Source organism: Paralichthys olivaceus, chromosome 16 (assembly GCF_024713975.1).
Source record: "Paralichthys olivaceus isolate ysfri-2021 chromosome 16, ASM2471397v2, whole genome shotgun sequence".
NCBI lineage: Eukaryota > Metazoa > Chordata > Actinopteri > Pleuronectiformes > Paralichthyidae > Paralichthys > Paralichthys olivaceus.
Genome location: NC_091108.1, coordinates 6,196,451 through 6,218,817, shown reverse-complemented (window position 1 = coordinate 6,218,817; position 22,367 = coordinate 6,196,451). Strand labels below are relative to the sequence as shown.

General features: G+C 40.8%; 3 protein-coding genes across 4 annotated transcripts; 2 read left to right on the top strand and 1 right to left on the bottom strand.

Annotated features, from left to right (window-relative positions):
- Positions 1-59: 59 nt before the first annotated feature.
- LOC109641609 (apolipoprotein D-like) lies at positions 60-9,311 on the bottom strand. Of its 2 annotated transcripts, none has more exons than XM_020106131.2 (5): positions 9,173-9,311; positions 1,366-1,499; positions 1,070-1,191; positions 598-686; positions 60-439 (listed from the first exon to the last, which is right to left on the bottom strand). In XM_020106131.2, the coding sequence occupies exons 2-5, from the start codon at positions 1,483-1,485 to the stop codon at positions 201-203; spliced, it is 570 nt and encodes a 189-aa protein (XP_019961690.1). In that variant the 5' UTR covers positions 1,486-1,499; positions 9,173-9,311; the 3' UTR covers positions 60-200. The 2 variants fall into 2 exon arrangements, with proteins under 2 accessions (XP_019961690.1, XP_019961682.1); XM_020106123.2 differs by lacking the exon at positions 9,173-9,311 and adding an exon at positions 1,595-1,737.
- Positions 9,202-13,533, top strand: samd7 (sterile alpha motif domain containing 7). Its single transcript, XM_020102179.2, has 8 exons — positions 9,202-9,333; positions 9,596-9,719; positions 10,278-10,402; positions 10,496-10,577; positions 10,768-11,444; positions 11,527-11,642; positions 11,727-11,837; positions 12,940-13,533. The coding sequence occupies exons 1-8, from the start codon at positions 9,231-9,233 to the stop codon at positions 13,174-13,176; spliced, it is 1,575 nt and encodes a 524-aa protein (XP_019957738.1). The 5' UTR covers positions 9,202-9,230; the 3' UTR covers positions 13,177-13,533.
- A 654-nt stretch (positions 13,534-14,187) lies between these two features.
- On the top strand, positions 14,188-22,240 carry sec62 (SEC62 homolog, preprotein translocation factor). The gene is made up of 8 exons (XM_020111272.2): positions 14,188-14,288; positions 16,180-16,288; positions 17,288-17,393; positions 17,679-17,922; positions 18,484-18,579; positions 18,653-18,713; positions 18,824-18,943; positions 19,397-22,240. Exons 1-8 carry the CDS (start codon positions 14,253-14,255, stop codon positions 19,960-19,962), a joined length of 1,338 nt encoding a protein of 445 aa, XP_019966831.1. The 5' UTR covers positions 14,188-14,252; the 3' UTR covers positions 19,963-22,240.
- The last annotated feature ends 127 nt before the right edge of the window (positions 22,241-22,367 follow it).

Genomic DNA, 22,367 nt, shown 5'->3' with positions numbered 1-22,367 from the left:
AATATCATATTTCATCAGATCAAAACAGAGGCCCACAGAACAGACGCCAAAAACTCCCCTTCAGTTTGAATACGTTTATTGCATTGACTTTGCATGAGACATCCAGTGACATGAAGACCAGTGAGAGTACAGTCATAAGCAGCACAATACATAACACACAGCACTGTTTGGGTCTGTAGGCTAAATCAGGATTATCTCTCTCACTGCATAGCACTGCAGTAAGCTGCATCCTGGTTGGTGGTGAGCAGCTTGTCCACTTTGACTCCGATGGAGGACAGGGTGCTGTGCAGCTCCTCGAGGGTCTCCTCGGGCAGGGTGGGCTCCCTGCTCATGATCCACGCGAAGTCCACGTGCAGCACGCCGAGGTCGGTGCAGCTGTAGACCAGGGAGTAGCTGTCGTAGTCGGTGGACAGGACCCAGTAAGGGGCAGGGGGAGAGTCTGGAGGTGTAAAGGGACAGAAAGTCAAGTTAACAATTATTTCCAATATCCAATGTCCTTCAAATACACAGAAATCTTCACGAATGATGCTCAAATGTGATATAAAGTGTTGGAATAATCTATCCAGGGAGGAAGGTTTGAAACAAATGAGTCCTTACTCTCAAAGAAGGAGACCTGCAGCTTGGCGGGCTCAGAGGGATTCTTAGCCATGGCTGAGCCGCTGATGGCGTTGATGGAACCATCGGCACTAAAAGAGACAAACAGTTGAAATGACACCACCTGACTGACTTCAGTCTTGTTTTAAAGTTCCAAACACAAAGGAAACAAATCCATCTTAAATATAATATGTATGTCTTAGTTTTACACTAAGAGAGAATTAATTACAGCTCTGAAAAACATGCACGAGTCAAACTCTTCATGAAAAATATTGTTGTGTACATATTTATCAGTAATAATTCAAGAATATATCCTGAAAAAGCTGAATAGTGGGCAATTATAGTACAGCAGTTTTAATATGTTAAGTTTTGAATGCAGGATTTAACTTGTAAGTGAGTATTTTATATGGAGCTATTACTAAGTGCAAAGTTCTCCTGTCTGTAAAGGGATTACAGATGTGGACATGATACTCACAGCAGCTCCTTGTTGAGGACACCAACAACTCCAGGGCTTTTCAGGCTGTAGGTGGCAGTGCAGCACTCACCCTTCTGGAAAGCGTGTGGCAGTCTCTGGATGTCATGCCATTTACCAAGATACTGCAGAGGAAGCACAGGGGACATCAGCTCATTGTTAGAGTGCCATGTCTATTCTGTGTCAAATTTAGGCCTCAAAAGTTTATTTTGTACAATTATGGGATCTACAGATACATGAAGACGACAACATGCAGCCTTGTTCTCCTGCAATAATGGTGAAATTGGTTTTGTATTCACCCTGGCAGTGTCGAAGTTCTCCTGAACAGCAGGCTTGGGGCATCTTCCGGGCATGATGACCTGAGCGTTGGCTGCCAGGACGGACAGCAGAGTCAGGGAAATCACATGGATGGCGTTCATCTTTTCTCCACAACCTTTAGAGAGCAGAAAAAAACACAGTTCACTTCTTCAGTTTTAAAACTCAAGCATCTTAGAAGACATCAGAGGATCACAGCTGCCGTCTGCTCACCTGCATTTACCGGGAAGCAGTGACGGTCTGAGTTTCAATGGCGTTTTTATGCATCGGCGACAACGTTGTGCTGCCTCCTCCTTTCTATTTGCATGTAAGGGTATTTTGAGGTTGTGTGGGAATTGGCACCTGTTCAAGTAATTTGTGTTTGAACAGGCCTCTCACAGAAAAAGAGGATTGACATGTTTGTGTAAAAGTCACAGTCGTACACAGCCACTGGCTCGATTTGAAAAGATAATAATTACTGGACTACATATGATCATTTCTTATTATTGTACTGTACATCTGGTCTAATGCCACATCTTGAGAAATTGGTACAGTAGCTTATCACAGTTTGGATATTTAGGTCAACGCCAAAATATCTCTACAGCCATCACAGTGAGTAGTACATGAGTTTACCCAGATGATGAATCCCAATGAATTTAATGAGCCCCTGAGTTTCCCTCTAGTATCAACATGAGCTTGTCATTTGGTAATAACTTTTTTTTAACGAACTTATTGACCACTTTGAGTGTTACACAATACAAATCACAATCACCCATTCACACACACATTCATAAACTGTCAGCACAGTCCTGAGGAACAGTTTGGTGGTTCAGAGTCTTGCCCAAGGACACTCGGGGATGTAACAAAGTACATTTACTTCATTATTGTACTTGAATGCTTTTTTTCATGTATTTGTATACTTAAATAGATTTATTTCCAGGTACTTTTCACTTTTGTTCCACCATATATATCAGCAAATATGTGTACTTTTTACTTATACACTAAATTTTCATTATGCATTGCGATACATGTTCACATTATTTTTATATTTCTAAAAGTACACAATAACCAGAGGGGAACTGGTCCATTCAGAGCTGACAGGTAACATTAGACCCCGCCTCCTGCAGCAGCAGCAGCATTACTGATAAAGAAGAAACACCTGAAATATATTCCAAAGAAGTCAGAGACCTACCTTCAACTGAAGTATATCTTAATAGTATATCTATAACTTTCAAAATGCAGATTGTGTATTCAAATATATATTATGAACTTTTAAACCATAGGTTCAGAGGGACCATAATGTCTTTATCACATTATGTGGTTGTGATAAAATATAAAAAAGAAGCACATATATATAGAATCTACCACCATACAAAACATTCACCAGTCAGTCAGTATTAACTGAGCATAGTACATCAAGGATCTAAAGCCTTTCCTGTTATTTCAGGGATTATTGATCCTGGAGAGTCTTACAATCCAGGATCTCACTGTAATCAAGACCTAAACCAGATTTCAATCAGACGTAGAAGATATGATGCTCCCACCTCAGAGGGATTACAGCTTCATTACAGACGTCATTCGATGGGGGAGACAGACTACAGGAAACACACACGTGATCCGGACCCCAGGTTGCTGCTGTAATTAGAGGATGGGTCGGTGTCTGCATCTGCACTGACCCCGTGAATTTATAGCTGAGCCTGTTTCTTGAGGTTAAACCTGCTCTGATCCTTTCGCCTCACTGTGACTCTGTAATGCTTGGTGCAAAAATCCCTTATGAAAAGCTTACACCTAGGAGATTCCTAAATTAGCGGTTTACACATCCTCAGGCTCCAATCGCTTAATTCCCAAGTGCTTGATTTGTGGGTTTTTTTTTCATGTGTTGAGTGGATTAAAAAAAAAATAAAGCTACTATGTTTTTCTCCTGTTGTTATAGTGACTAATATTAATGTAACTTCTGCTGGTACATCTGATGTTGTTACACTTTTTATATTTGTCCCTATTATTAAAACCAATACTGTTTCTCTTTTTATGAATAAGTATTCAGATCAGTGATTCCACATCATAATGTCAGTCCATTATACTTATAAGCCTTGCATTTAAAAGTACAATAAGTAGTTTATTTAAGATAAAAGTACAAAATAAAAGTATAAGTACTCATAATACTGAATGGCCATTGTCAATATACAGGACAACTGAACAAATGGAATCACATCATGAATATAAATACTTGTTATTATTCCTGTGCTCCTGGGTGATCCTCACTGACTAGCGCCACCATGAGGTTTCCAAAGTAGTTGTGTATAAAATGTTTCCACAGTCCCATCACAGCTCCTTTCTGTTATGAAATTATTTGGTTGCTTGATAATTTGCATGTTTCACTTTCAAGTCAAGTCTGCACACGGCCGACTTATTATGTCGAGGTAATGGAGGTTAAAAGTTAAACGTTTTTCAGTCTGGACCAAAAAAAACCTGATCAGTGTGGCTGCTCCGCATTTTAAGTAAGTCATCAATGTCTAAAGAGAGTTTGATATTAACAATAAGCTTTATCTGTACAGAGCTCATTAAAATCAGAAATTACAAAATGCTTCACAAGAGGTGAAATAATAAATAAATATAAAAAGGCTGAGGTCATGATTTATTGCAGGACTGTTGTATTAGAATGCATCAGATTTATATATGTGCATGTATGTGATGAGCAACACGTCAGTGTCCTGACCTGGTTACTCAACCCTCCATGAGTTATTTCTTTCCTGCAGACTGTAGATGGAGATAGAAGCTCTTCTCCATTCACCCTCCACATCTTATTATTTGTTTGGCAGCACCACTGCACAGTCGACCAACTGTGCACGGCTCACTGTCACCAGACATGGAAAAAAACCATCTTTCAAGGAAGAAGTGCAGGCGCATGCTGTAAGCGGTTGGTGAGCGCAAACTGTCAGATTAAGAGGTCTGAGAGGATGATCCGGCCAACATTTAGTCGGATTTCTAGCAAATTACCACCAAGCATGTTTGGGTCAATGCTGTGGCACCCTGGGGAGCACAATACCTCTGACACCCCAACTAGACATGAGGAAAAACAAAAACAAGACTGATCTGTGTGGTTTTTTATGAAGTCCTCAAGCTGCATCATGAAGCCGCTCTGCATGTGGCCGCAGAGCACTTAAGGAGGGGTTGGCCATTTTGCCACTGGAAAAGGAAGCTAAGCATTTAGGTGTCTTAACTATGGCCTAAAGTGCTAACAAGGGATTAGTGAGGTAAACGTTGAAAGAGGTTTAGCACTCCATGCTTAGGACCAGTGCTGCTTCAGTAATTACACATCAGTTGCAAGGTGCAGTGAGCAGTTGGATGGGAGATCACAGTGATGTCAGGACAGGGAGGGCTTACCACAGGAGATAAGGCCAGCTAATGGAGATGAAATGAATCGGTATTTAACAGGTCTCCTTTAGTTAAGGCAGCTAGCTGGCAGCAGACCGCGCTCAGAGCAGGTTGACTGGTTAGTGGGAGGCCGGATAGTTGTAAGTGATAGTCCAGAGACACGTTCTGTGAGATCTGCGAAGGCTTTTATTTACAGTTCTGACTTGTTTTTTTTAACCTGAATTGGGACAAAACCAGTTCAAACTCTGCTCACTGGTGTGAACTTGAAGGTGAGTCAATGAAAACTTTTTCTGTTTCTACTTCTTGTCTACCTTTTTTAAATTTATCTTGTGCTTGTATCTGTGACTGATTTGTTCTGGTTGTATTTACACTAGTTGCTACAAGTAACATTTACTCTGCTGTTATTCCGGTAAAAGCACGAAATCCATTTGTTATACTGTCAGGAATTATACCACAAACCTTAATATTCATGCACTTAGCTCAAACATTTTCACCACACAATGCAAATCTTTTCAAACTGTCAAAACGTTCACAGTAAACAGTATAAAAGGCGGCTGATCCCTCAGTAAGTGATTAATCTAAAGGCCAATGCGATTAGAGGAACAACCTTGAAATCTGTATAATTAACCTAATAATTAGCCCAGATTCTGTAAATAGCACTTGAAGATAATGAAAAAATTGTTAAAATACATCATGAATAGGCCTCCTGTCTTCATAATCTGAAATTATTGGTTTTGCCATCATACATTTACTGTGCATTAATATTTTATGATAATATTTAATCTAATCCCGTCAATCATTGTTTTTTTCAGCACTTTGTCTTGTGAGGTTGTTACAATTAGAAATTATCTTTAAATCAATAAGAAAAACCTGCAGTTCACCATTTACTGTTCATGTTTCATAAAATCTCATATTTGTGTGTGTGTGTGTGTGTGTGAAGGGATTAGCAAGGACTAGACAATACTTCTGTCTTGTCTGATATGACCTCCTCAGGGCTCCATCTAAGTCGTCAGCAATTTTTCCCTTTAATTCATTCTTGTAATGAGATTAACCAGGCAACAGTAAATCCAAGGAGCCCAATCCCTGGATTTGGCAGCTGCGGTGTGGCCTCTGCTTGTTAACGAAATATAACAAGAGTTTGTCGAGCTCACCTTTGACGACAGTTTCACTCACTAAAGCTGCAGCCGCTTAAAGTTTAGGTGTGAGGTTCTGACACGTTTGAAGTCAGGTTAAAATTCATGTTTACAGCAGAACACAAAGTCTCAAAAGGCTTCAACTTTACTTAAGAGTCTTAAAACAAAACCCTGTAAAAGTGTTAGCTGTGATCAAACAGGTCTTATGAAGGATTTCTCCAAATGGCACAAAGTTCACAAAGGCCTCCCTCAGTTTGAGCCGCTCATGTATTATGTATCATTACATTCAGGTCACTGAGATATTTCTCTGAGAAATAATTACCCTGCACTCTTTGAGACTTTTTAATAATGCTCACTGCAGCTCTGAAGGAATTTGCAAAATAAATCATCAAAGACTCTTTTTAAACATGCAAAAGAAAAATCCTTTTGTCTACACAAGACACACAATATGTCAGATTTTGAATCTGTGTCCCAAATTGTGTTTTCTGAATGATGGCAGCAGTAGATGAGATATCTCCTCTCTCAAATTAAATGTTTAATGTTGGGGCTGATTAGTGTATGATGCATTGTCAAATATTAACCAAGCAATACTTACATTTGTTGAAATTTAGTACCAATATCACAATATTTAAATTCTGCACTTACAATTAAGAAATAATATTTAAATAGTGTATTTATGATACTGTAAATGGTGCCATTTTGCATAATGATTATTCTGTTTACTTGAAGTGTCTTTTGCTGCTAATACTTGTGTATATTAACAAAATTTATGTTGGATTATTAATTTAGTATTTTTACTTTGCAATAAATACTTTAACTTGTGAAAGATCTTAATACTTCCTCCTCCACCTGTTTCCTCGAGCAAGTTCCTTCCAAAGATTGTTTTGAGGAAAGTTAATTAAACTTTATGTAGTAAAAACTATTCGTATATATAGATGCATCTTCCAGTTTTTCATGCTATATACAGAATAATGTTTTAAATTTTGGTTGTGTTTTACAAAAAGAAAAATAGGACGTGTCATTTTCAGCCACCAGGACAGAAAGAAACTGTTTTAAAATATTTATGATTATCAAATAGCACTTGTTCTGAACCTTTAAGACTTTAGTATTTACCCTCTGAATTGCTTATCAAAGACTTTCAATGTATTCATCTTTCGGCAAACTCAAGGTTCACCTCTGTGACTCAAGTGAATTGGTGATATAAAAAACTCACAGACTGGCCACTGTTTTTCCAGAGACAACATCAAACTTATAATTATTATTATTCTCCATTTTGATTGTTTTATTTTGAAGATTTGAGCTGACTTAAGGGCAAAATGAGCCTAATCATCCTGAGATATGTGCAGTTGTGTATAGTCTCCCATATAAAAATGTAAATCATTAACTCCCAGTGGAGAGAATGTAAAGGGGATAATGGATTACATGAGGCCCAGAGGCTCAGAGCTTAGAGTCCACTTGGGAATTAGAGAAACATCAATGTAGGAATATATTTCTCCTCATTTGCTGATGCTAGCTGTTGTGACATTGGCAGAGAAGGAGGTGGAGGCAGGGTGCATGTGTTCGCACCACATAGCTCCACATAAACCGATTGCATCCCCAGATTTATCCTCAAGGTGTTTTTAGGACATCCTGGGAGCTAATGGAGGCTAATAGGCTTAGCACTTAGGGTGTATTGTCCGGGATGCTTACAGGCAAGGTTTGCTGAGGGTAAAACTCTAAACGTGCGGATTACCTCCAACACATCCCTTTAAAGTGCTTTATAGCCAGGAGTTAGCTAATAGGATCGTGGGGGTAGCAGGGGCCTGTGAAGGTGGGGTTGGGGGTTGGACGGCCCAGCAGGGCGGGCTGGTCAGCAGGTCAGCAGATGTAGCTAGCAGACTGTTGCAGGACTAACAAGGGGATTACAGCCTTCAGATTAGATGGACTTCGGAGGGAACTTGAGGGACTGTGGATAATGCACAAGGCCTTGGGGCAAATCTTATGGCGGCATTCGTCTGGGGGAGGGGAAAGCAGAGATAATGTGACCTAAGTACATGTGCAGTTTTAAACACATATCAGTAAAATGTAATTATAGTCAGTATGAAAATATCCATAGAGGTGTTGGTTTGTAAAGTTTGTTTAAAGTGTGAGATCTGATTATTTTTAGGTTACCAAGAAACATTTTGCACCCTGGTCTCAGATTAGCAGAGCTGGATTATTGTGCTGTCGTTTACAGTATCATATTTTGTAATGGGATTTCTGCAGAGTAGAAGGCTAATTGGAGGTGTCTAAGTCGATTGTGCTTGTGTACACAAGCTGCTGGCTCAGCTAAGAACAATGTGGCCATGTACAGTGGGTGTGTATATCTGAATGCAAGTGTACGAGTGGGTGTGTCCTTTTATCATTACTACACTTACAGGAACAAAATGTAGAGAATGCCAGTATGAAGAGAAAAAATAGCCATCCAGTAAAGGATTGTTTTTGCTGGTCTCCGCATCTTTAAGGGTTAGGTTTAGGATTTGGATTTACAGGTTAAATTTAAATTTAGGATTAGATTTACATTACGGTGAGGGTTAAGGTTGGTTTAAGATTAATACTTAATGCTGGGGATAAAGTAAGAGGTGAGAGTAGGGGTCAAAGGTTGTTGAAATGAACTTGACCAGCGTCTGTGGGAGTTGATCCCAGACTAGCATTATTCTACAGTTTTAGAAATACTTATTACTTTAAGTATATATAGTATACTATAAAATCAATTCTTATTTATCTATATAGGGACAAATTCTACTTCCAAAAAACATGTATTTATATATTATAAACTAGTTTAGTTTGCAATGCTCCATAGACAAGCCTTTCAAATCCATATGATAAAGGTAAAATTCATACAAATGTGCAGTTCTCTTATGAGAGGTGCTATACAGACAAAGTTGATTATTATTATAAGTTGATTATTATTATTAAACACACATTGCAGATCTTAATGTTCTATATGTTATACATACAACCTGAAATAAACATAATTCTGTATGCTTTGCTTGTGTTTACATTTGTATAGTGATGACTGTGTCCAGTTTGGATTCACAAGTTCATGAGACATTTTATTTGGATGACATGTTGCTCTCACTTAAATAAATCCACGTTTCTGTTGAATCAAAATAGATACCTGCTGTCCTCTAGTGGCAGTAACTGAAAACTGCAAACTGCACAGTTCAGGGTGGTTCAGCAAGTGTCTTTTCAGTCATTTAGTATTATGCATAATAAAATAGCACCAATCTGTGGGTTGTGACATTAGTGATTAGTTTAAAAGAAATTCATCTTTGATTTTTACCTCGTCTTTAACTTGAATTTCAGCAACCTTCATTTGGAGGTCAAAGGTCAAGTGTGTCATGACCCCACGGGAGCAGCTGAGGAAGATGACAGCGCTGGGGGAGCAGGGGGCTTTGGATGAAAAGCACTGGTACCGCCTGGTCAACGGCATGTCAACTGGAGGTGAGAGACCAAACAGAGGAAACTGAGCCACACACAACTGGAAACATAAAAAATAAACTATGTAAAATGGCTCATCTACAAATAGATACACTTTTCAATTCACATATTGTCCAAACATCCTCTAAAGAACCAAATTTGCGTCTGCTATATATTGATTTTATTGGATTATTATCACCTGCCCAGTTTCCACAGTCAGTACGTCCGTCTCTGTGGATAAACCTGCCTCGAATGTGACCTGTGGTGTTTTTTTCTTCTCTTGCAGAGCTTAGACAGAGACAGGAGTTAATAATGAGGAACCAGATGGCCATGGCTCCGCAGATTCTCGCCCAGGGGCAACAGAGGTTACAGGGAGTCCCAGCACAGTTTGAACCTCATTTCATGGAGAGGTATGTGCCTGAACTTACTTTAAAATTTTAAATGGTAGCTATATTGGAAGTTGGACCCCTGAGAGTTGTCAGTTACGGTTGTACAAGGGAACAAGACAGTGCTTTTTTGCAAGGCCAGATTAGAAACCAGGGGAATTAACAGGTCCCCAAACACCTCAGGGGTCCTGAAAGCACCCAGCTTTACTCCATAATACTTCGACTTAGTTTGAATATTCACAAATTTGCGTCCCGTGTAACTAATCTAGCTTTAAGGCCAAAATAGTTTTAATAATTCTATGTCAATCAAAACATCAATTAATGTGCTAATCATTCTAGTTGGTTTCTGGATATAAAAAAATTTAACTATCATGTGCAGTTAGCCAACCAACATTTTTGGCCCGTTCAGAGAATAATCCAGCCATGCTACCTGAGAAGAAACAATTCTGATGCCATTTCTTTTTACTGGGATGAACAAAAAACAACTTATTAAAGGTGCAAACAGCTTATTATCTCTCTGTAAATGAGTAACCAATGGATGTCCTGTTCAAAGACTGATTTTAAAAGGTTTTCTTTCCTCAGGGAGTTGGTTCAACCCAATGAGATGGTCGCCTCAGAGGCCCGACAGATCCACATGGGGCCTCACCTGGGTCCACCTCTTCCCCCACATGCCAACATCATGCCTGGCAGAGCTTTCCCTGGAGCAGGTGAGCATGGACAGGCTGCTACACAGTCATGTGTGACTGAATTTCCAGTCTGTATGTGAGGGTATAACAGCCGATGTCCATTTCTTTTCTCAGCCGGCTATGGCTTCTTGCCCTCAGAGCCTATGGAAACAGTTGCCCGGCGACAGGAGCTCATTCACAAGCAAAACATTGCCAGGTGTGTGCCCAGAATATCAGCATCTCACACAAACATTCCACCTACACAACTCTCTGCGCCACGTTTTGTGGGACATTTTGTACAACACCAGACTCTGTTCTCTTCCCTTGAGAAAGTGTGATTATTGTGTTTTCCACCATTCGTGCTACACACAAACATATCTTAAATATTTGTATGTGCTTTCATTCAGAATGGAGATGAATGCCATCCTGCACCAGAAGGAGCTGGAAACTGCCCACCAGAAGGGACTGATAGGACTCGACAATCCCATGGCTTACCCTTCCAACCCCATGGCCTTCAGAGGTCGTCAGCGCATGCCAGACGGCCACGATGTCTTTGTCCACCGCTCCACACTGGACGAACTTCACTCCAACAGCATCCTTATGTCTGCCAGCCCTTACCCGCCAATCAGCACGTTGCACAGAGAGAGGGGACGAAGGGCTGGCAGAAGGCCGACCGCTCACAAGTGTGCAGAAAGTCACGTGGCCAACTTGAAGGGCCAAACTGAGGACAAAAGTGTAGAGCAGAGCCCAGGGGCCACTTCAGGGGAGGAGAAAGAGGCAGAGGCCAAGGGGGACATGGGAGAGGAGTGTGCTACCACTAAAACACACCATCAAGCAAAAATAGAGTCAGAACTTGCTACGGGAGGCAGGAAGAACTACAAAGAAGGGGATACAGCCCTGCGTAAGGCCTGTGTGAACACTCAGGACAGCTGCTCTGATGTGGCCAACAGTGGCACAAACGAAAAAGACATATCCAGCCAATGTTCAGCTTTCCAGGAGAAGTTCATGTATCCCTCAGCAGGAGGAGCCCTCCCGGGGATGCCTTACATGTTCCCAGTCCCTGGAAATGGCTTCCTCCCACCTGGTGAGTTTGGGCAGTAAATACAAAGCACCTATCGATAAACTGTAAAATGATCTCTAAGTAATGTTTGTTTTTGTTTTGCCAGGTCCACGGAATCTCTTTCTTAATGGTGATGAGGTGTCAGAGGACATAAGGAAGTGGACAGTGAATGACGTTTACAACTTTGTCAACAGTATACCCACATGTGCAGAATACGCTCAGGTTGGTGCTTGTCTCTAACCTACATGTCTACATGCGTCCTGTCATGTCTCTGTTGTGCTAATGTGAGGCGATTGCTCTCTGCAGACATTCAAGGACCACATGATTGATGGCGAGACACTCCCCCTCCTCTCAGAGGAGCATCTACTGGACACGCTGGGGCTGAAGCTGGGGCCGGCTCTAAAGATCCGCTCACAGGTAGAGAACCACACACACGCTCTGAAACGTCAGAAAACTGAAATATGGGCCATCTGTGCCACTTTGACATAAATTATATGAATTCCCACACAGAACACAGTGACACATCAATAAATGCCTCTTGTCATGCACACTCTTCATTCAGTGAATAGTTTTATTGATATCACCCTAAACTACAACGTCCTCTGTTCTAAGAACCTCCATTTGAGTTAAGATAAATAATAATATGAAGTCTGCAACTGGAACTTCCTCTTTTGTTGGTCCCCTGGAAAGATGTCTGTTGTCGTTTTCGATGTGTTTCTGAGTTTTTTGCATTTGCTGTGTCGTCAAATTGATGAAGTTGTTTTCCACGTGTTGATTGTATTTGTTTTCTTATTTGTTGAGCTCTCTCGGCCACCGTAGATTCACCTACGTTAACAGGAGCCACCTGATTTAGCCGCGTTAGCACAGGCTAGCTCCGATTAGCATGCTAAAACGAGTGATTACCCCTTCATCCACATGTGCTGTGTACATGTGAGTTTTACACACGTTGTTAATGAATTAATCTGTTGGAATTTCATACATTTTACTGCTGATTAACAGAAATTGAACAATTCACCCACCTGAGGGCAACGACCGGAAGTTACACTCTTTCTCGTGTAAAATGTTCAGGCAATCTCCCAGCATCATTACTGAAGGACCCCCAGTCCTTGTGCACCACCTATAGGTTGAACTGTGCAATAGCATGCAAACTATGTTAGGACTAATCCATCATTAATGTTAGTGAACATGAACTTTCTAAATAAATGAACATGTATAAGTAAATTAAGTAGAGGGCTGATTTCACATATAGATGTTTGCATGATGTTGCTTTAACGACGGCTTTGTTTTATTGACGAGTCACAGTAAACATGCACATTTACCACAAGCCTGAAACTACAACAACTGACTTCATCCATCACTACACTGTATGCATTTTATCATTTATATTCCCGTGCTTTTCCTCTGTGATATAGGCCTGTGGAGGACAGGTGACGTCCAGTCCTCTGCAGTATAATTCAGAAAACTCTTTAGATCAAGACTGTGGATCTGATATGTGCCGACTATCTTTATTCCTCCGCAGGTGTCCAAGCGTCTGGGCAACATGTTGTACATGATGAACCTGCCGCTGCCCACCGCCCCCCTGCACGCCACCCCGGAGAAGCCCGGTGACCGCTCCTCAGAGATCGGCTCCCCTGTTAACTGCAACAGTGAGGAGATGGTGGGGAGTCCAAGAGACCCTGAAGTCCTCAAATCCACAGAGCACCTTCATGAGACAGAAAACAATTCCCCCCCATCTGCCAGCAGCGAGACAGTCTGATCAGCACCGATGTGAGTGTGGAGAAGTGTGAACCAGGCCCAGTCTGCTCCTACAGCACAACACAAGCTGATGGACCTCTGCTGTTACTGTGGTGGTTTTGTTTCTATGATGATTACCTGGATTAAAGATGCTTTTTTTTTACTGTTTGCTACCTGTGGTTTTCATACACAGCTCCATATGAGGCCCAGGTGTTTGCTAAATATTTTTATTTTACATATAAATGTATATATATTTTTAAAGACAACAGTGGAGTGGTGCGGACTTTGAGTTATGAGACTCAAGCATTTCATTGCCAGCAACTGCTAAATGTCATTGTTGTGCATATGACAATAAACCCTTGAATCTTGAATCTTGAAATGAGAAGGTTCAGTTTGTGTTTTTGTTTTGTTTTCTTGTTTTATTACAGGCCTTAGTCTCAAAACGTCTGATTGTAGCCTCAAACTCTGAGTTATTCTTTTCAGGTGCTTATTATCATTTCTCCAGTAGACCAGCAGTAAGACGATAGAAATCACAAGGGAACGGTTTTATACTCAAAAAAATGGTATGTTAAAAAGTTTGGGGTTTTGATATCTTTTGTGATATCGTTTGTGTTTGTTGGATTGTAAATAAAGTGTTTTTCTACATAGAAAACTGCAGTACTATCTTTCTTTCATGGCACGGACAATTCAATTTAAGTGACTATCTATGTATTTCATGTACGTACAAAGAAAATAACAGGAGCACAAAAACAAGAGATAAAGTTAAAAACTACCGCACCAAAAAAACAAAGCAGCACAAGGAGAAGAAAGACAAAATATTCTAATTAAATATAAACTGAGAGTTAAATCGGCATATTTTTATATCAATTATATAAAAGTTGATGTATATATGATTACATTTGATTTCTTACATTTTTTTATTTTATCATAGTTGTATTTTATTGTGATTATATTATATATATATATATATATATATTATTATTATTATTATTATTATTATTATCCCCCGGTTTTTTACCATTCATCTCCAACTCTCGCGATACCATACAGTCTGTGCGCGTGCCCCGTGTCGCGCACGTCGGAGGAGCAGTGAGGATCATGGCGGAGCGCAGGAGACACAAGAAGCGGATCCAGGTAACATCTCTCACTTGTTGATAGAAATCACCGCCCGTGTCAGGTGAAGAACCACAGATACATTCGTGGAGCAGAGTTATCGGACCTCTGTTACCGGCCACATCCCCGAGAGGAGCCGTCTACTGGCGGCGGAGGAAGCCAAATGTTGGCTAAAGGCAGCTAGCATTAGCAGGCTAGCGAAAACAAACAGCAGTGTTTCTGCTCGGAAGAGACGTTTACGGGCTAATGACTGTCTTCACCGCCCGCAGCTCTCACTCGCTGATACACCCACTATAATGATGTTATTATACTTCACACCCAGCTGCGGGGAATCGAACCTTTCTCACTGTAACTCAAGTGGCTGGAGAGGTTTGCTGGCTAAGCTGCGTCAGCTCAAACCAGACGTATTTACATAACGTGAGTCGATCTGTGCGGGTCTGAATCATGTCGTAAACATGTAACAGAACATGTCAACACAGTTCGACATGGTGTTAGTGGATGAGCGTGAAGCCGCAGATCGACGTCTTCTCTGAAAGCAACAGCCACAGGTTCATTCAACTTTATGGAGAGGTGTCCCTAATATTCTGACACCTCGATTACATCAGTGATGTTCTTGTGTCCTGCAGAACAAGTCACTCCTCCTGCACGTGTCTCACTTGTTGGTATAAGTGAGCATTTAACATTTGTCTGCTGTGGCTGACATGTAACATTATAAATCGTGTTATTCAGGTTCAGCTATATTACACACACACACACAGTCCACTATTATCTCATTTAGGAGCAAACCTCCAATAAAGAGGCTTGTCCATTGCTGACATCATCACCCTACATCACACAGATTGTCTCCTGTTTGGATGCGGGCGCTCTGTAATGTTGAAATCTTCAATAGTTAAAATAGGTTATGACATCATTTCTAGCTACTCACCTGGATAAGAAAAATGTGGAGTTCTGAAGAATTTAAACTTCAAGAATGTTATCACCTGAAATTAAGTCAATAAAGGGTTGATTGAATATTAGAAACACGTTTTAGTATTACAATTTACAGCCTCTAAGATAAGTCGTAAAGTTTAATCAACCATTTATAAGCATAACTAAGGATTTAGTGCAGGGCTGCTGTATAAAACACACATTAGTTTCAGGTACGTGCTCCTTGCACACCATCCAACCAAGTTTAGTTCAGTTGCATAACAGTCCGTGCTGTTATCTCCTTTATGAGTCGACCACAATGTCTGAGGCTTCTCAAGAACAGCATTACTCAACAGTTATCTCAATTCTTCACATAATCACCATCGATTATTTTTGTTCCATCTAACATTGTGCTTTACTTCACTCAATATTTGAGATGGGCTTCATCTCTGGACAATCGCAATCAGCTTTTACATGAAAGGCTGTGACCAAGATTTGATGGCTGCCTGTCTAGTGCACACACACACACACACACACACACACACACACAAACCAGCTAATCCAAATGCGACCAAGCCAGGTAGATGGTACAGACTGTGACGGGGGCTTTCCGTGGAGGGGGCTCATGTAACAGAGCTGTGTGACTGATACCTGCTTCTTTAAACAAAGGCCTGTTTGATGGATTTTTCCCCGTGCTGCGGGTCAGCACCAGCTGGAATGGCTGTAGCAGGACTGACTCTCACTGTGCCGATGTTCTCAGTCCCCTCAGTGTTGGCATGTGGTTCAGTGCTGCTGGCAGGATCGCAGACAGTGCGAACATTGTGAGATGAGAGGAGATGGAACCCTCAATTTTAAAGAAATATGGTTATTACTTTGGTCATAAAATGAATTTCTAAAAAGACGAGTTTTTCTTGTTTATTCAGTGCCAGAATTGAGCAGATTGCGTTTGCGTGTGTGCATGTGCACATCTGAGTGTTAAGCTGTGTGTTCTTGTCTGGCCCTGCAGGAGGTGAGCGAGCCCACCAAGGAGGAGAAGGCGGTGGCCAAGTATCTCAGATTCAACTGCCCCACCAAGTCCACGAACATGATGGGTCACCGGGTCGACTACTTCATTGGTCAGTATTTGTTTGTGACCTGCGAGGCATCAGGCAGAGATGTCGACACACAACCTCAGCACCGAGGGTAGAGTGAGAAGTGGGAAGCAGGAGACATCTGTCAGAAGCTGCCGTCTGTTGTCAAACACAAAGACTGACCAGTCTTCACCAAACACTTGTCATTCAAAGCAGTGTTGCCTTTATATTAACACTGAATTAAAGGACAATGTGAACATAATGGCAGAGTGGGAAAGGAGTCTGTCATAGGGAGGAATTATCACCTGAATCTTTCCCTTAGCTTTATGGGTCTTTAAAGTGAATCTCATCTCATTGTGTAGATGTCAATAAAGCTCTAAAACCAACTGCAGGCTGCTCAGCTCCAGACAGACTCAGTCAGCAGCTCACTGGTGAACCTTGTGGAGCGTGTAGCAGCTGAAGAGCCAAACATTTCCCTCAGGAGTTAGTGGAGAGAAAAAAACAGACAAAAAAGAAGTGAATGCTGGACTTACACAAACAACTCTGAATGAATGTTAGTGCTCTGTTCCATGAGATGTGTTAGTAACTACTCACTCCGTCATCTTAAGAAGAGGCGCAGTTTGTTTCTAATGTCACCAAATAGACTTTTACATGGTGTTAGTACAGATTCTTTTGTGTATATGGCCAAAATGATATTAACACTTAAAAAAAAGTCAATATTAATAATTATCAGGATAATGTCACATCTGATTTTTGCTTGTGAGGTTGTGGTTTAAACTCTTCTTTGTGGACAGAGACTCACAAACAGAGATCTGAGGTGGACAATTTATGTGTACTGCCTCTCTGTGTTGGGATGTTTCAATGAATGATATATATTAAACACATTTTTTATATTGTTTTATTGTCCAGCCCTACAACAATGTTTCACACTAACACAATTTGTGGGACAGGATAATCAGCACTTTACATTTTCAGGGCAAGTAGTACTGAACTTTTATTTTATTAATTTTGTCTAATATCTATTGTTTGTGTCCTCACATTCAGCCTCAAAGGCAGTGGACTGTCTTCTGGACTCCAAATGGGCCAAAGCTAAGAAGGGAGAGGAAGCCCTGTTCACCACCAGAGAGTCTGTGGTGGATTACTGCAACAGGTCGGTTGTGAAACACACCAACATGCTGCAACACCAACAGTCAATTATTCATCATTATCACTTTACCAAATTCTAAACTGACGAAAGAGAAGCTGATTAATGTTCATTTTGACTGACACATTGATTAAACAACTTAATGTTGGCTTTAACTTTAAATTACTTACAGTCCACTCACAAAGTTACCAAATGCAAATTTGTGGAAGAAATCCCTGAAATGACTTGAATGAGTTTTTTTATACTGAACATAAATTAATGTTTGTAGCTGTTCTCTCTCTTCCTCTGTAGACTCCTGAAGAAGCAATTCTTCCACCGAGCTCTCAAAGTGATGAAGAAAAAACCTGAGAAAGACACGAAGAAGGAGAAAGAGAAGGAGAAAGAGAAAGAGAAGGAGAAAGAGAAGGAGAAGGAGAAAGAGAAGGAGAAAGAGAAGGCCAAGGGCGACAGCAGCAAAGAGGAGGAGAAAAAGGGGAAGAAGGAGAAAGAGAAGAAGAAAGAGCCTGAAGCTGCTGAAACCAAGAAAGACAAGAGCGTATGTTACCCAGCACTGACTCACTCTGTTACAAGACAATACCTGTCCAACAAAATCGATTTAGAAATGTGGTTAAAATATGAAATTTAATAAACACCCGGTTCAGACAATCATATCACAACAGTTCGATTGTTTTAACTTCACTGTTGAACGTCTTTTTTGACCATGGGATTGATTTGAAGCAGGATTGAGATCAGTGCGTCACAGTGCACAGACTTCCCCCAGACATGATTCACTCCTGTGTGTTTGCTTTATGACTGGTCACATTTGTCGAAACTCATCGGTGAATTAGGGAATGTTGACTTTACTGCACAAGTACAAAGATCACAGATCAGGTCTCAAATCTGTAGAAGTCACGGGAGCTCAAGCTAATGTTTACATCTTGCCTGGTCTGTGTTTCCGGAAAAAAGAAATGATCAGTGACTGGAAAATTAACAAATTCAATTTCTGTGCCTGTATTGGTTTTGGGATCAGCGTAATGCACAATTTAAAATGATGCTTTTCATTTAAAACTGTTCTGTGAGCATCAAGTTAAGGCAAGACATGAATTTGAATTGACAGGATGACAGTCCTGGAACCCCCAAGAAGAAAAAAGAAGTGAAGAAGAAGTTTAAACTGGAGCCTCATGAGGATCAGCTGTTTCTGGATGGAAATGAGGTATTTGATTGTGCCCAGAGAATCTGTCACAGAAAAAAGCAACAAGAACACAAAACGTGTCTATTTATTTTAGGTGTTCGTGTGGATTTATGATCCCGTCCATTTCAAGACGTTCGCTATGGGACTGATTCTCGGTGAGTCACAGTTGTAAATCAGAAATGTTCTTCTGAACGAGAAGTGAAGGAGGTTCATCTATGACCGACTGCAGCTGTATTTAAACTCGTCTGTGTGTTGTGTGTTTCAGTTATTGCAGTGATCGCGGCCACACTGTTCCCGCTGTGGCCAGCAGAAATGCGTGTAGGAGTTTACTATCTAAGTGTTGCAGCAGGCTGCTTCGTGGCCAGTATTCTGCTTCTAGCTGTTGGTGAGTACATGTGTCCAAAGAAAGAATCTTCTGGGCCCCGAAGTTTTACTGAAAATCTGCTGCAATTAAACTAAAAACCAAAATGAGAAAATCTATCTGCCAAAAATATGAATTACTAAAAAGGTAAAATAAAGTGTATCACTGTAAAACTTGGATTTCACATGGGTTTCTATCATCTTCAGAAAACTGAAGCCCACCAGTACAAGAAGGAGTAAAACATAAATTGAAGTTTTCATAGCTGTAGTCTTTTGTTTGACAACCTTTTAGAAGAAGAGCAATATCAAGAGCTTTATATTAGAAAATAAGATTAAAACACAACAAAAATGAATGAAATAAAGAAAAGATAACAGATTAAAAAGCAAACTTAGAGAATAGCAGTACAGTACAGGTAGAGATTTCTGTTCATATGTTTAAGCTGCTGTTAATCTCACTGGCTGTTACTTCTCTCTTCAGCCCGCTGTATCCTCTTCCTGATCATTTGGCTTGTGACCGGCGGGCGCCATCACTTCTGGTTCCTCCCCAACCTCACAGCCGACGTCGGCTTCATCGACTCGTTCAGGCCGCTCTACACTCACGAGTACAAAGGACCGCGAGCCTCCAACAAGAAGGGCTCCGACAAGACCGACGAGAAGGACGGGGCCGCCTCCACCAAGGCTCAGAAGTCCGACAGCGACGAGAAGTCCGACAGCGAGAAAAAGGACTGCGATGATGAAGAGGAAGAGGAAGAGGAGGAGAGCAAAGAGGCGGGGCAAGAGGAGTGTCAAGAAGCAGTGGGGGAGGGAACAGGGGCCGAGCGCCACTCGGACACAGACAGCGACCGGCGTGAGGACGAAGGCTCGCAGCACAGCAACGGAAACGACTTTGAGATGATCACCAGAGAAGAGCTGGAGCAGCACACGGAAGAAGAAGAAGAAGAGGAGGAAGAGGAGGAGGAGGGGGAGGGGGAGAAAGATGAGGAGACGCAACAAAGGAAAGAAGATGGTGGGAGTGAGACTAAAACCCAGACTGCTGAAACATAAACTTCTTACAATCCCATCACTCTCTACTTTTCTCTGTCCCTCTCTCCCTCCTGTGATCAAGGTCCAGTGTCTCTGAGGCCACAGAGCCTCCATCTCTCCTCATCAGGATCTTCCACTAAACTGGGATAGACACAACACTCAAACGTTAACCTACAACAATGGAGGGGGAAACTTATATTAAACAAAAGAAAAGAAGCCTTATGATGGATCCTCCCACTCAAATGTTATTTATGTTAAAATAAAAACTGCCACCGGATGTTAGCCTGAGGAAGTTGCCAATGAAAACCCATCAGACCAACAACTCAATCTTCTCTTTTCATTGATGTCATTTAAACTTTGAATATTTTATTTATGGCCTGTCATTTGCGTTATTCTTCCTCTTTTTTTTTTAGGTCAAATCCACATCTGAGAGCGATCGTGTTAAACTGACCAGTAAGAAAAGATGTGCTAGTTATTCACCTGCTTCTCTGAGCTCCAGGTCGTTGGTACAATCATGGTTGTTCTGGAGTTCGCCATAAAGCCCCTTTTTCTTTTTTCACCGTTTTCAAACCATTGCACGTCTGATAGCTTTCTCGGGCAGCACTAAAAGCTAACTGGCCAGCACGTCTGCTTGGAAATGAAGCCGGATGGACCAAATCCTGTAGTTTATTAGGAAAAATAAAAAGTGAAAAAAACGACCATACGGTGGCTGGATAGAGTATTTACAGAGCAGAGGTAGTACGGCTCCTTGAGGTACTTGCCATTGTCAGAATTGTTTTTTATTTTTGTTTCAAATGAATGGCTGATAATCACAGTGCAATCCTCTCACAGTCTGACAAACGTTTACTTCATGTTTAATAATGTGCGACTCGTCTTGAAGAGTAAATGTGACCGACTGGGACTCAGCTGGCGCGCTTGACTTTCTTTTTTTTCTTTTTAAAAAGACCGCAGCGTTGGTTGTATAACTACAGCGAGAAGATGAAACCCTGATTTACTGAACCAGAGAAGAAGTAAAGCAAACTAGTGCCAAACACAACTAATCATGATGTTCTGCACGTGAGAGCGAGGGGTATGTTTTCTTAATCTGTTCATTTTGTAACCGCAGTGTCAAACTCAAACCTTTAACATCTCAAAAAGGAAGCACAGCACAAGGTTGTTGGTGCGTCGCTAAACAAAGATTATTGGTCTCAATGAAACCGCTTGTGTTCGCACTAGAGTAGACTGTGGTGTGAAAAATCGGCGTTCTTCGTGAATCAAGCTCCGCCAACCGGTACTGGAGCTCGACACATTGTCCGTACCTGGTGGCCGTGGTCCAAGCTGTTTCTTCACATTATCTTATGGCTAGAAAATGTCTTAGATCTGCTCTCTTAGGTCATAGCGAGGATTATATTAAAGTATAAGAAATAGAAATGTATCATTTATATATGGATTCTATTGATATATCAAATATACTGTCTAAGAAACTATAAAACAGCTTTTCTTTCCTCCTTTTCTTTTGTACTGGGAATAATAACACCTCCTAAATGTTTATAATGCTAATTTGTGTTTTTATATGTTCATCATCTGGGATTAGAAAACCGTGGGAATTTCAACATCTGTATTTCTTTTTACACTTGCCACTGTAGCGTTGAATGTGTGATATGGTTGGTTTGTCGTGCGCTGCCACAGCTGTATTCCTCCCACTAACAATGGTCAGTCATTAACCCGAGGTTATAAAACTAGTGGCTTGTGTAACGCTGAGAGCGATCGGCCATTTCCCACATAATCTGATGTGGCAAAACCAATATTCGAACGTATTGCAAACACTTTCTGTCGGGTCGTCCTTTTGTTTTTTTCTTGAAATGAACTCCCCTCAACCGTATTTAGTCGTTTAATCTCCTGCTCCTGTTTGTTTTCTGATATCTTTGTTTTTTTCTCTTCTTCCCCTCAATGGGCAAAGTGCATCTCTTGTGTCCTCTGAGTTGCCAGTTGCTCAATATCAGCAAAACCGTTTCACAAAAGAGAGAAAAAATATGATTCTCCTAATTGACTGCTGCACAGTATCGGTCTGTTGTATGTTGTAGTATTATTATTACTCTCTATGCTGCTGCTTCTCATCGCACATTTCTGGGGGAAATAAAAGTGAAAATGTAAAACATCCATGTTTTATCTCTTGGTCAAAAAAAAAACGTCTTTTGATCACTTTTGGATCAGTGTCATTCTGAAGACTGTCTCATGCAATATTGGAGTATAATTTAATAAAAATGGATGTCTGGAAATATATCTGTATCTTCTTATTGCAATAAAAATATAGAAAGCACTTCAGTGATGAGTTTTATTTCTCTGGAATATTTGGGCATTGGTTGGACACTGTTAAAACAAAATAGATAAAATCAACGGGTTGAAAAAGATATAATTAACCTTCAACTATTTTGATCAGTAAAATT

What these genes read in the sequence shown, in the direction of transcription:
- LOC109641609 (XM_020106131.2), bottom strand. Translation starts at nt 1,485, where the DNA reads ATGAACGCCATCCATGTGATTTCCCTGACTCTGCTGTCCGTCCTGGCA. An exon ending in GTCCTCAACAAGGAGCTGCT is followed by an intron (nt 687 to 1,069) that starts GTGAGTATCATG and finishes TGTCTCTTTTAG; the next exon opens with TGCCGATGGTTCCATCAACG. An exon ending in GCAGGTCTCCTTCTTTGAGA is followed by an intron (nt 440 to 597) that starts GTAAGGACTCAT and finishes TTACACCTCCAG; the next exon opens with ACTCTCCCCCTGCCCCTTAC.
- samd7 (XM_020102179.2), top strand. Translation starts at nt 9,231, where the DNA reads ATGACCCCACGGGAGCAGCTGAGGAAGATGACAGCGCTGGGGGAGCAG. An exon ending in GAACCTCATTTCATGGAGAG is followed by an intron (nt 9,720 to 10,277) that starts GTATGTGCCTGA and finishes TTCTTTCCTCAG; the next exon opens with GGAGTTGGTTCAACCCAATG. An exon ending in CTCTAAAGATCCGCTCACAG is followed by an intron (nt 11,838 to 12,939) that starts GTAGAGAACCAC and finishes ATTCCTCCGCAG; the next exon opens with GTGTCCAAGCGTCTGGGCAA.
- sec62 (XM_020111272.2), top strand. Translation starts at nt 14,253, where the DNA reads ATGGCGGAGCGCAGGAGACACAAGAAGCGGATCCAG. An exon ending in TGTTTCTGGATGGAAATGAG is followed by an intron (nt 18,580 to 18,652) that starts GTATTTGATTGT and finishes TATTTATTTTAG; the next exon opens with GTGTTCGTGTGGATTTATGA. An exon ending in CGCTATGGGACTGATTCTCG is followed by an intron (nt 18,714 to 18,823) that starts GTGAGTCACAGT and finishes TGTGTGTTTCAG; the next exon opens with TTATTGCAGTGATCGCGGCC.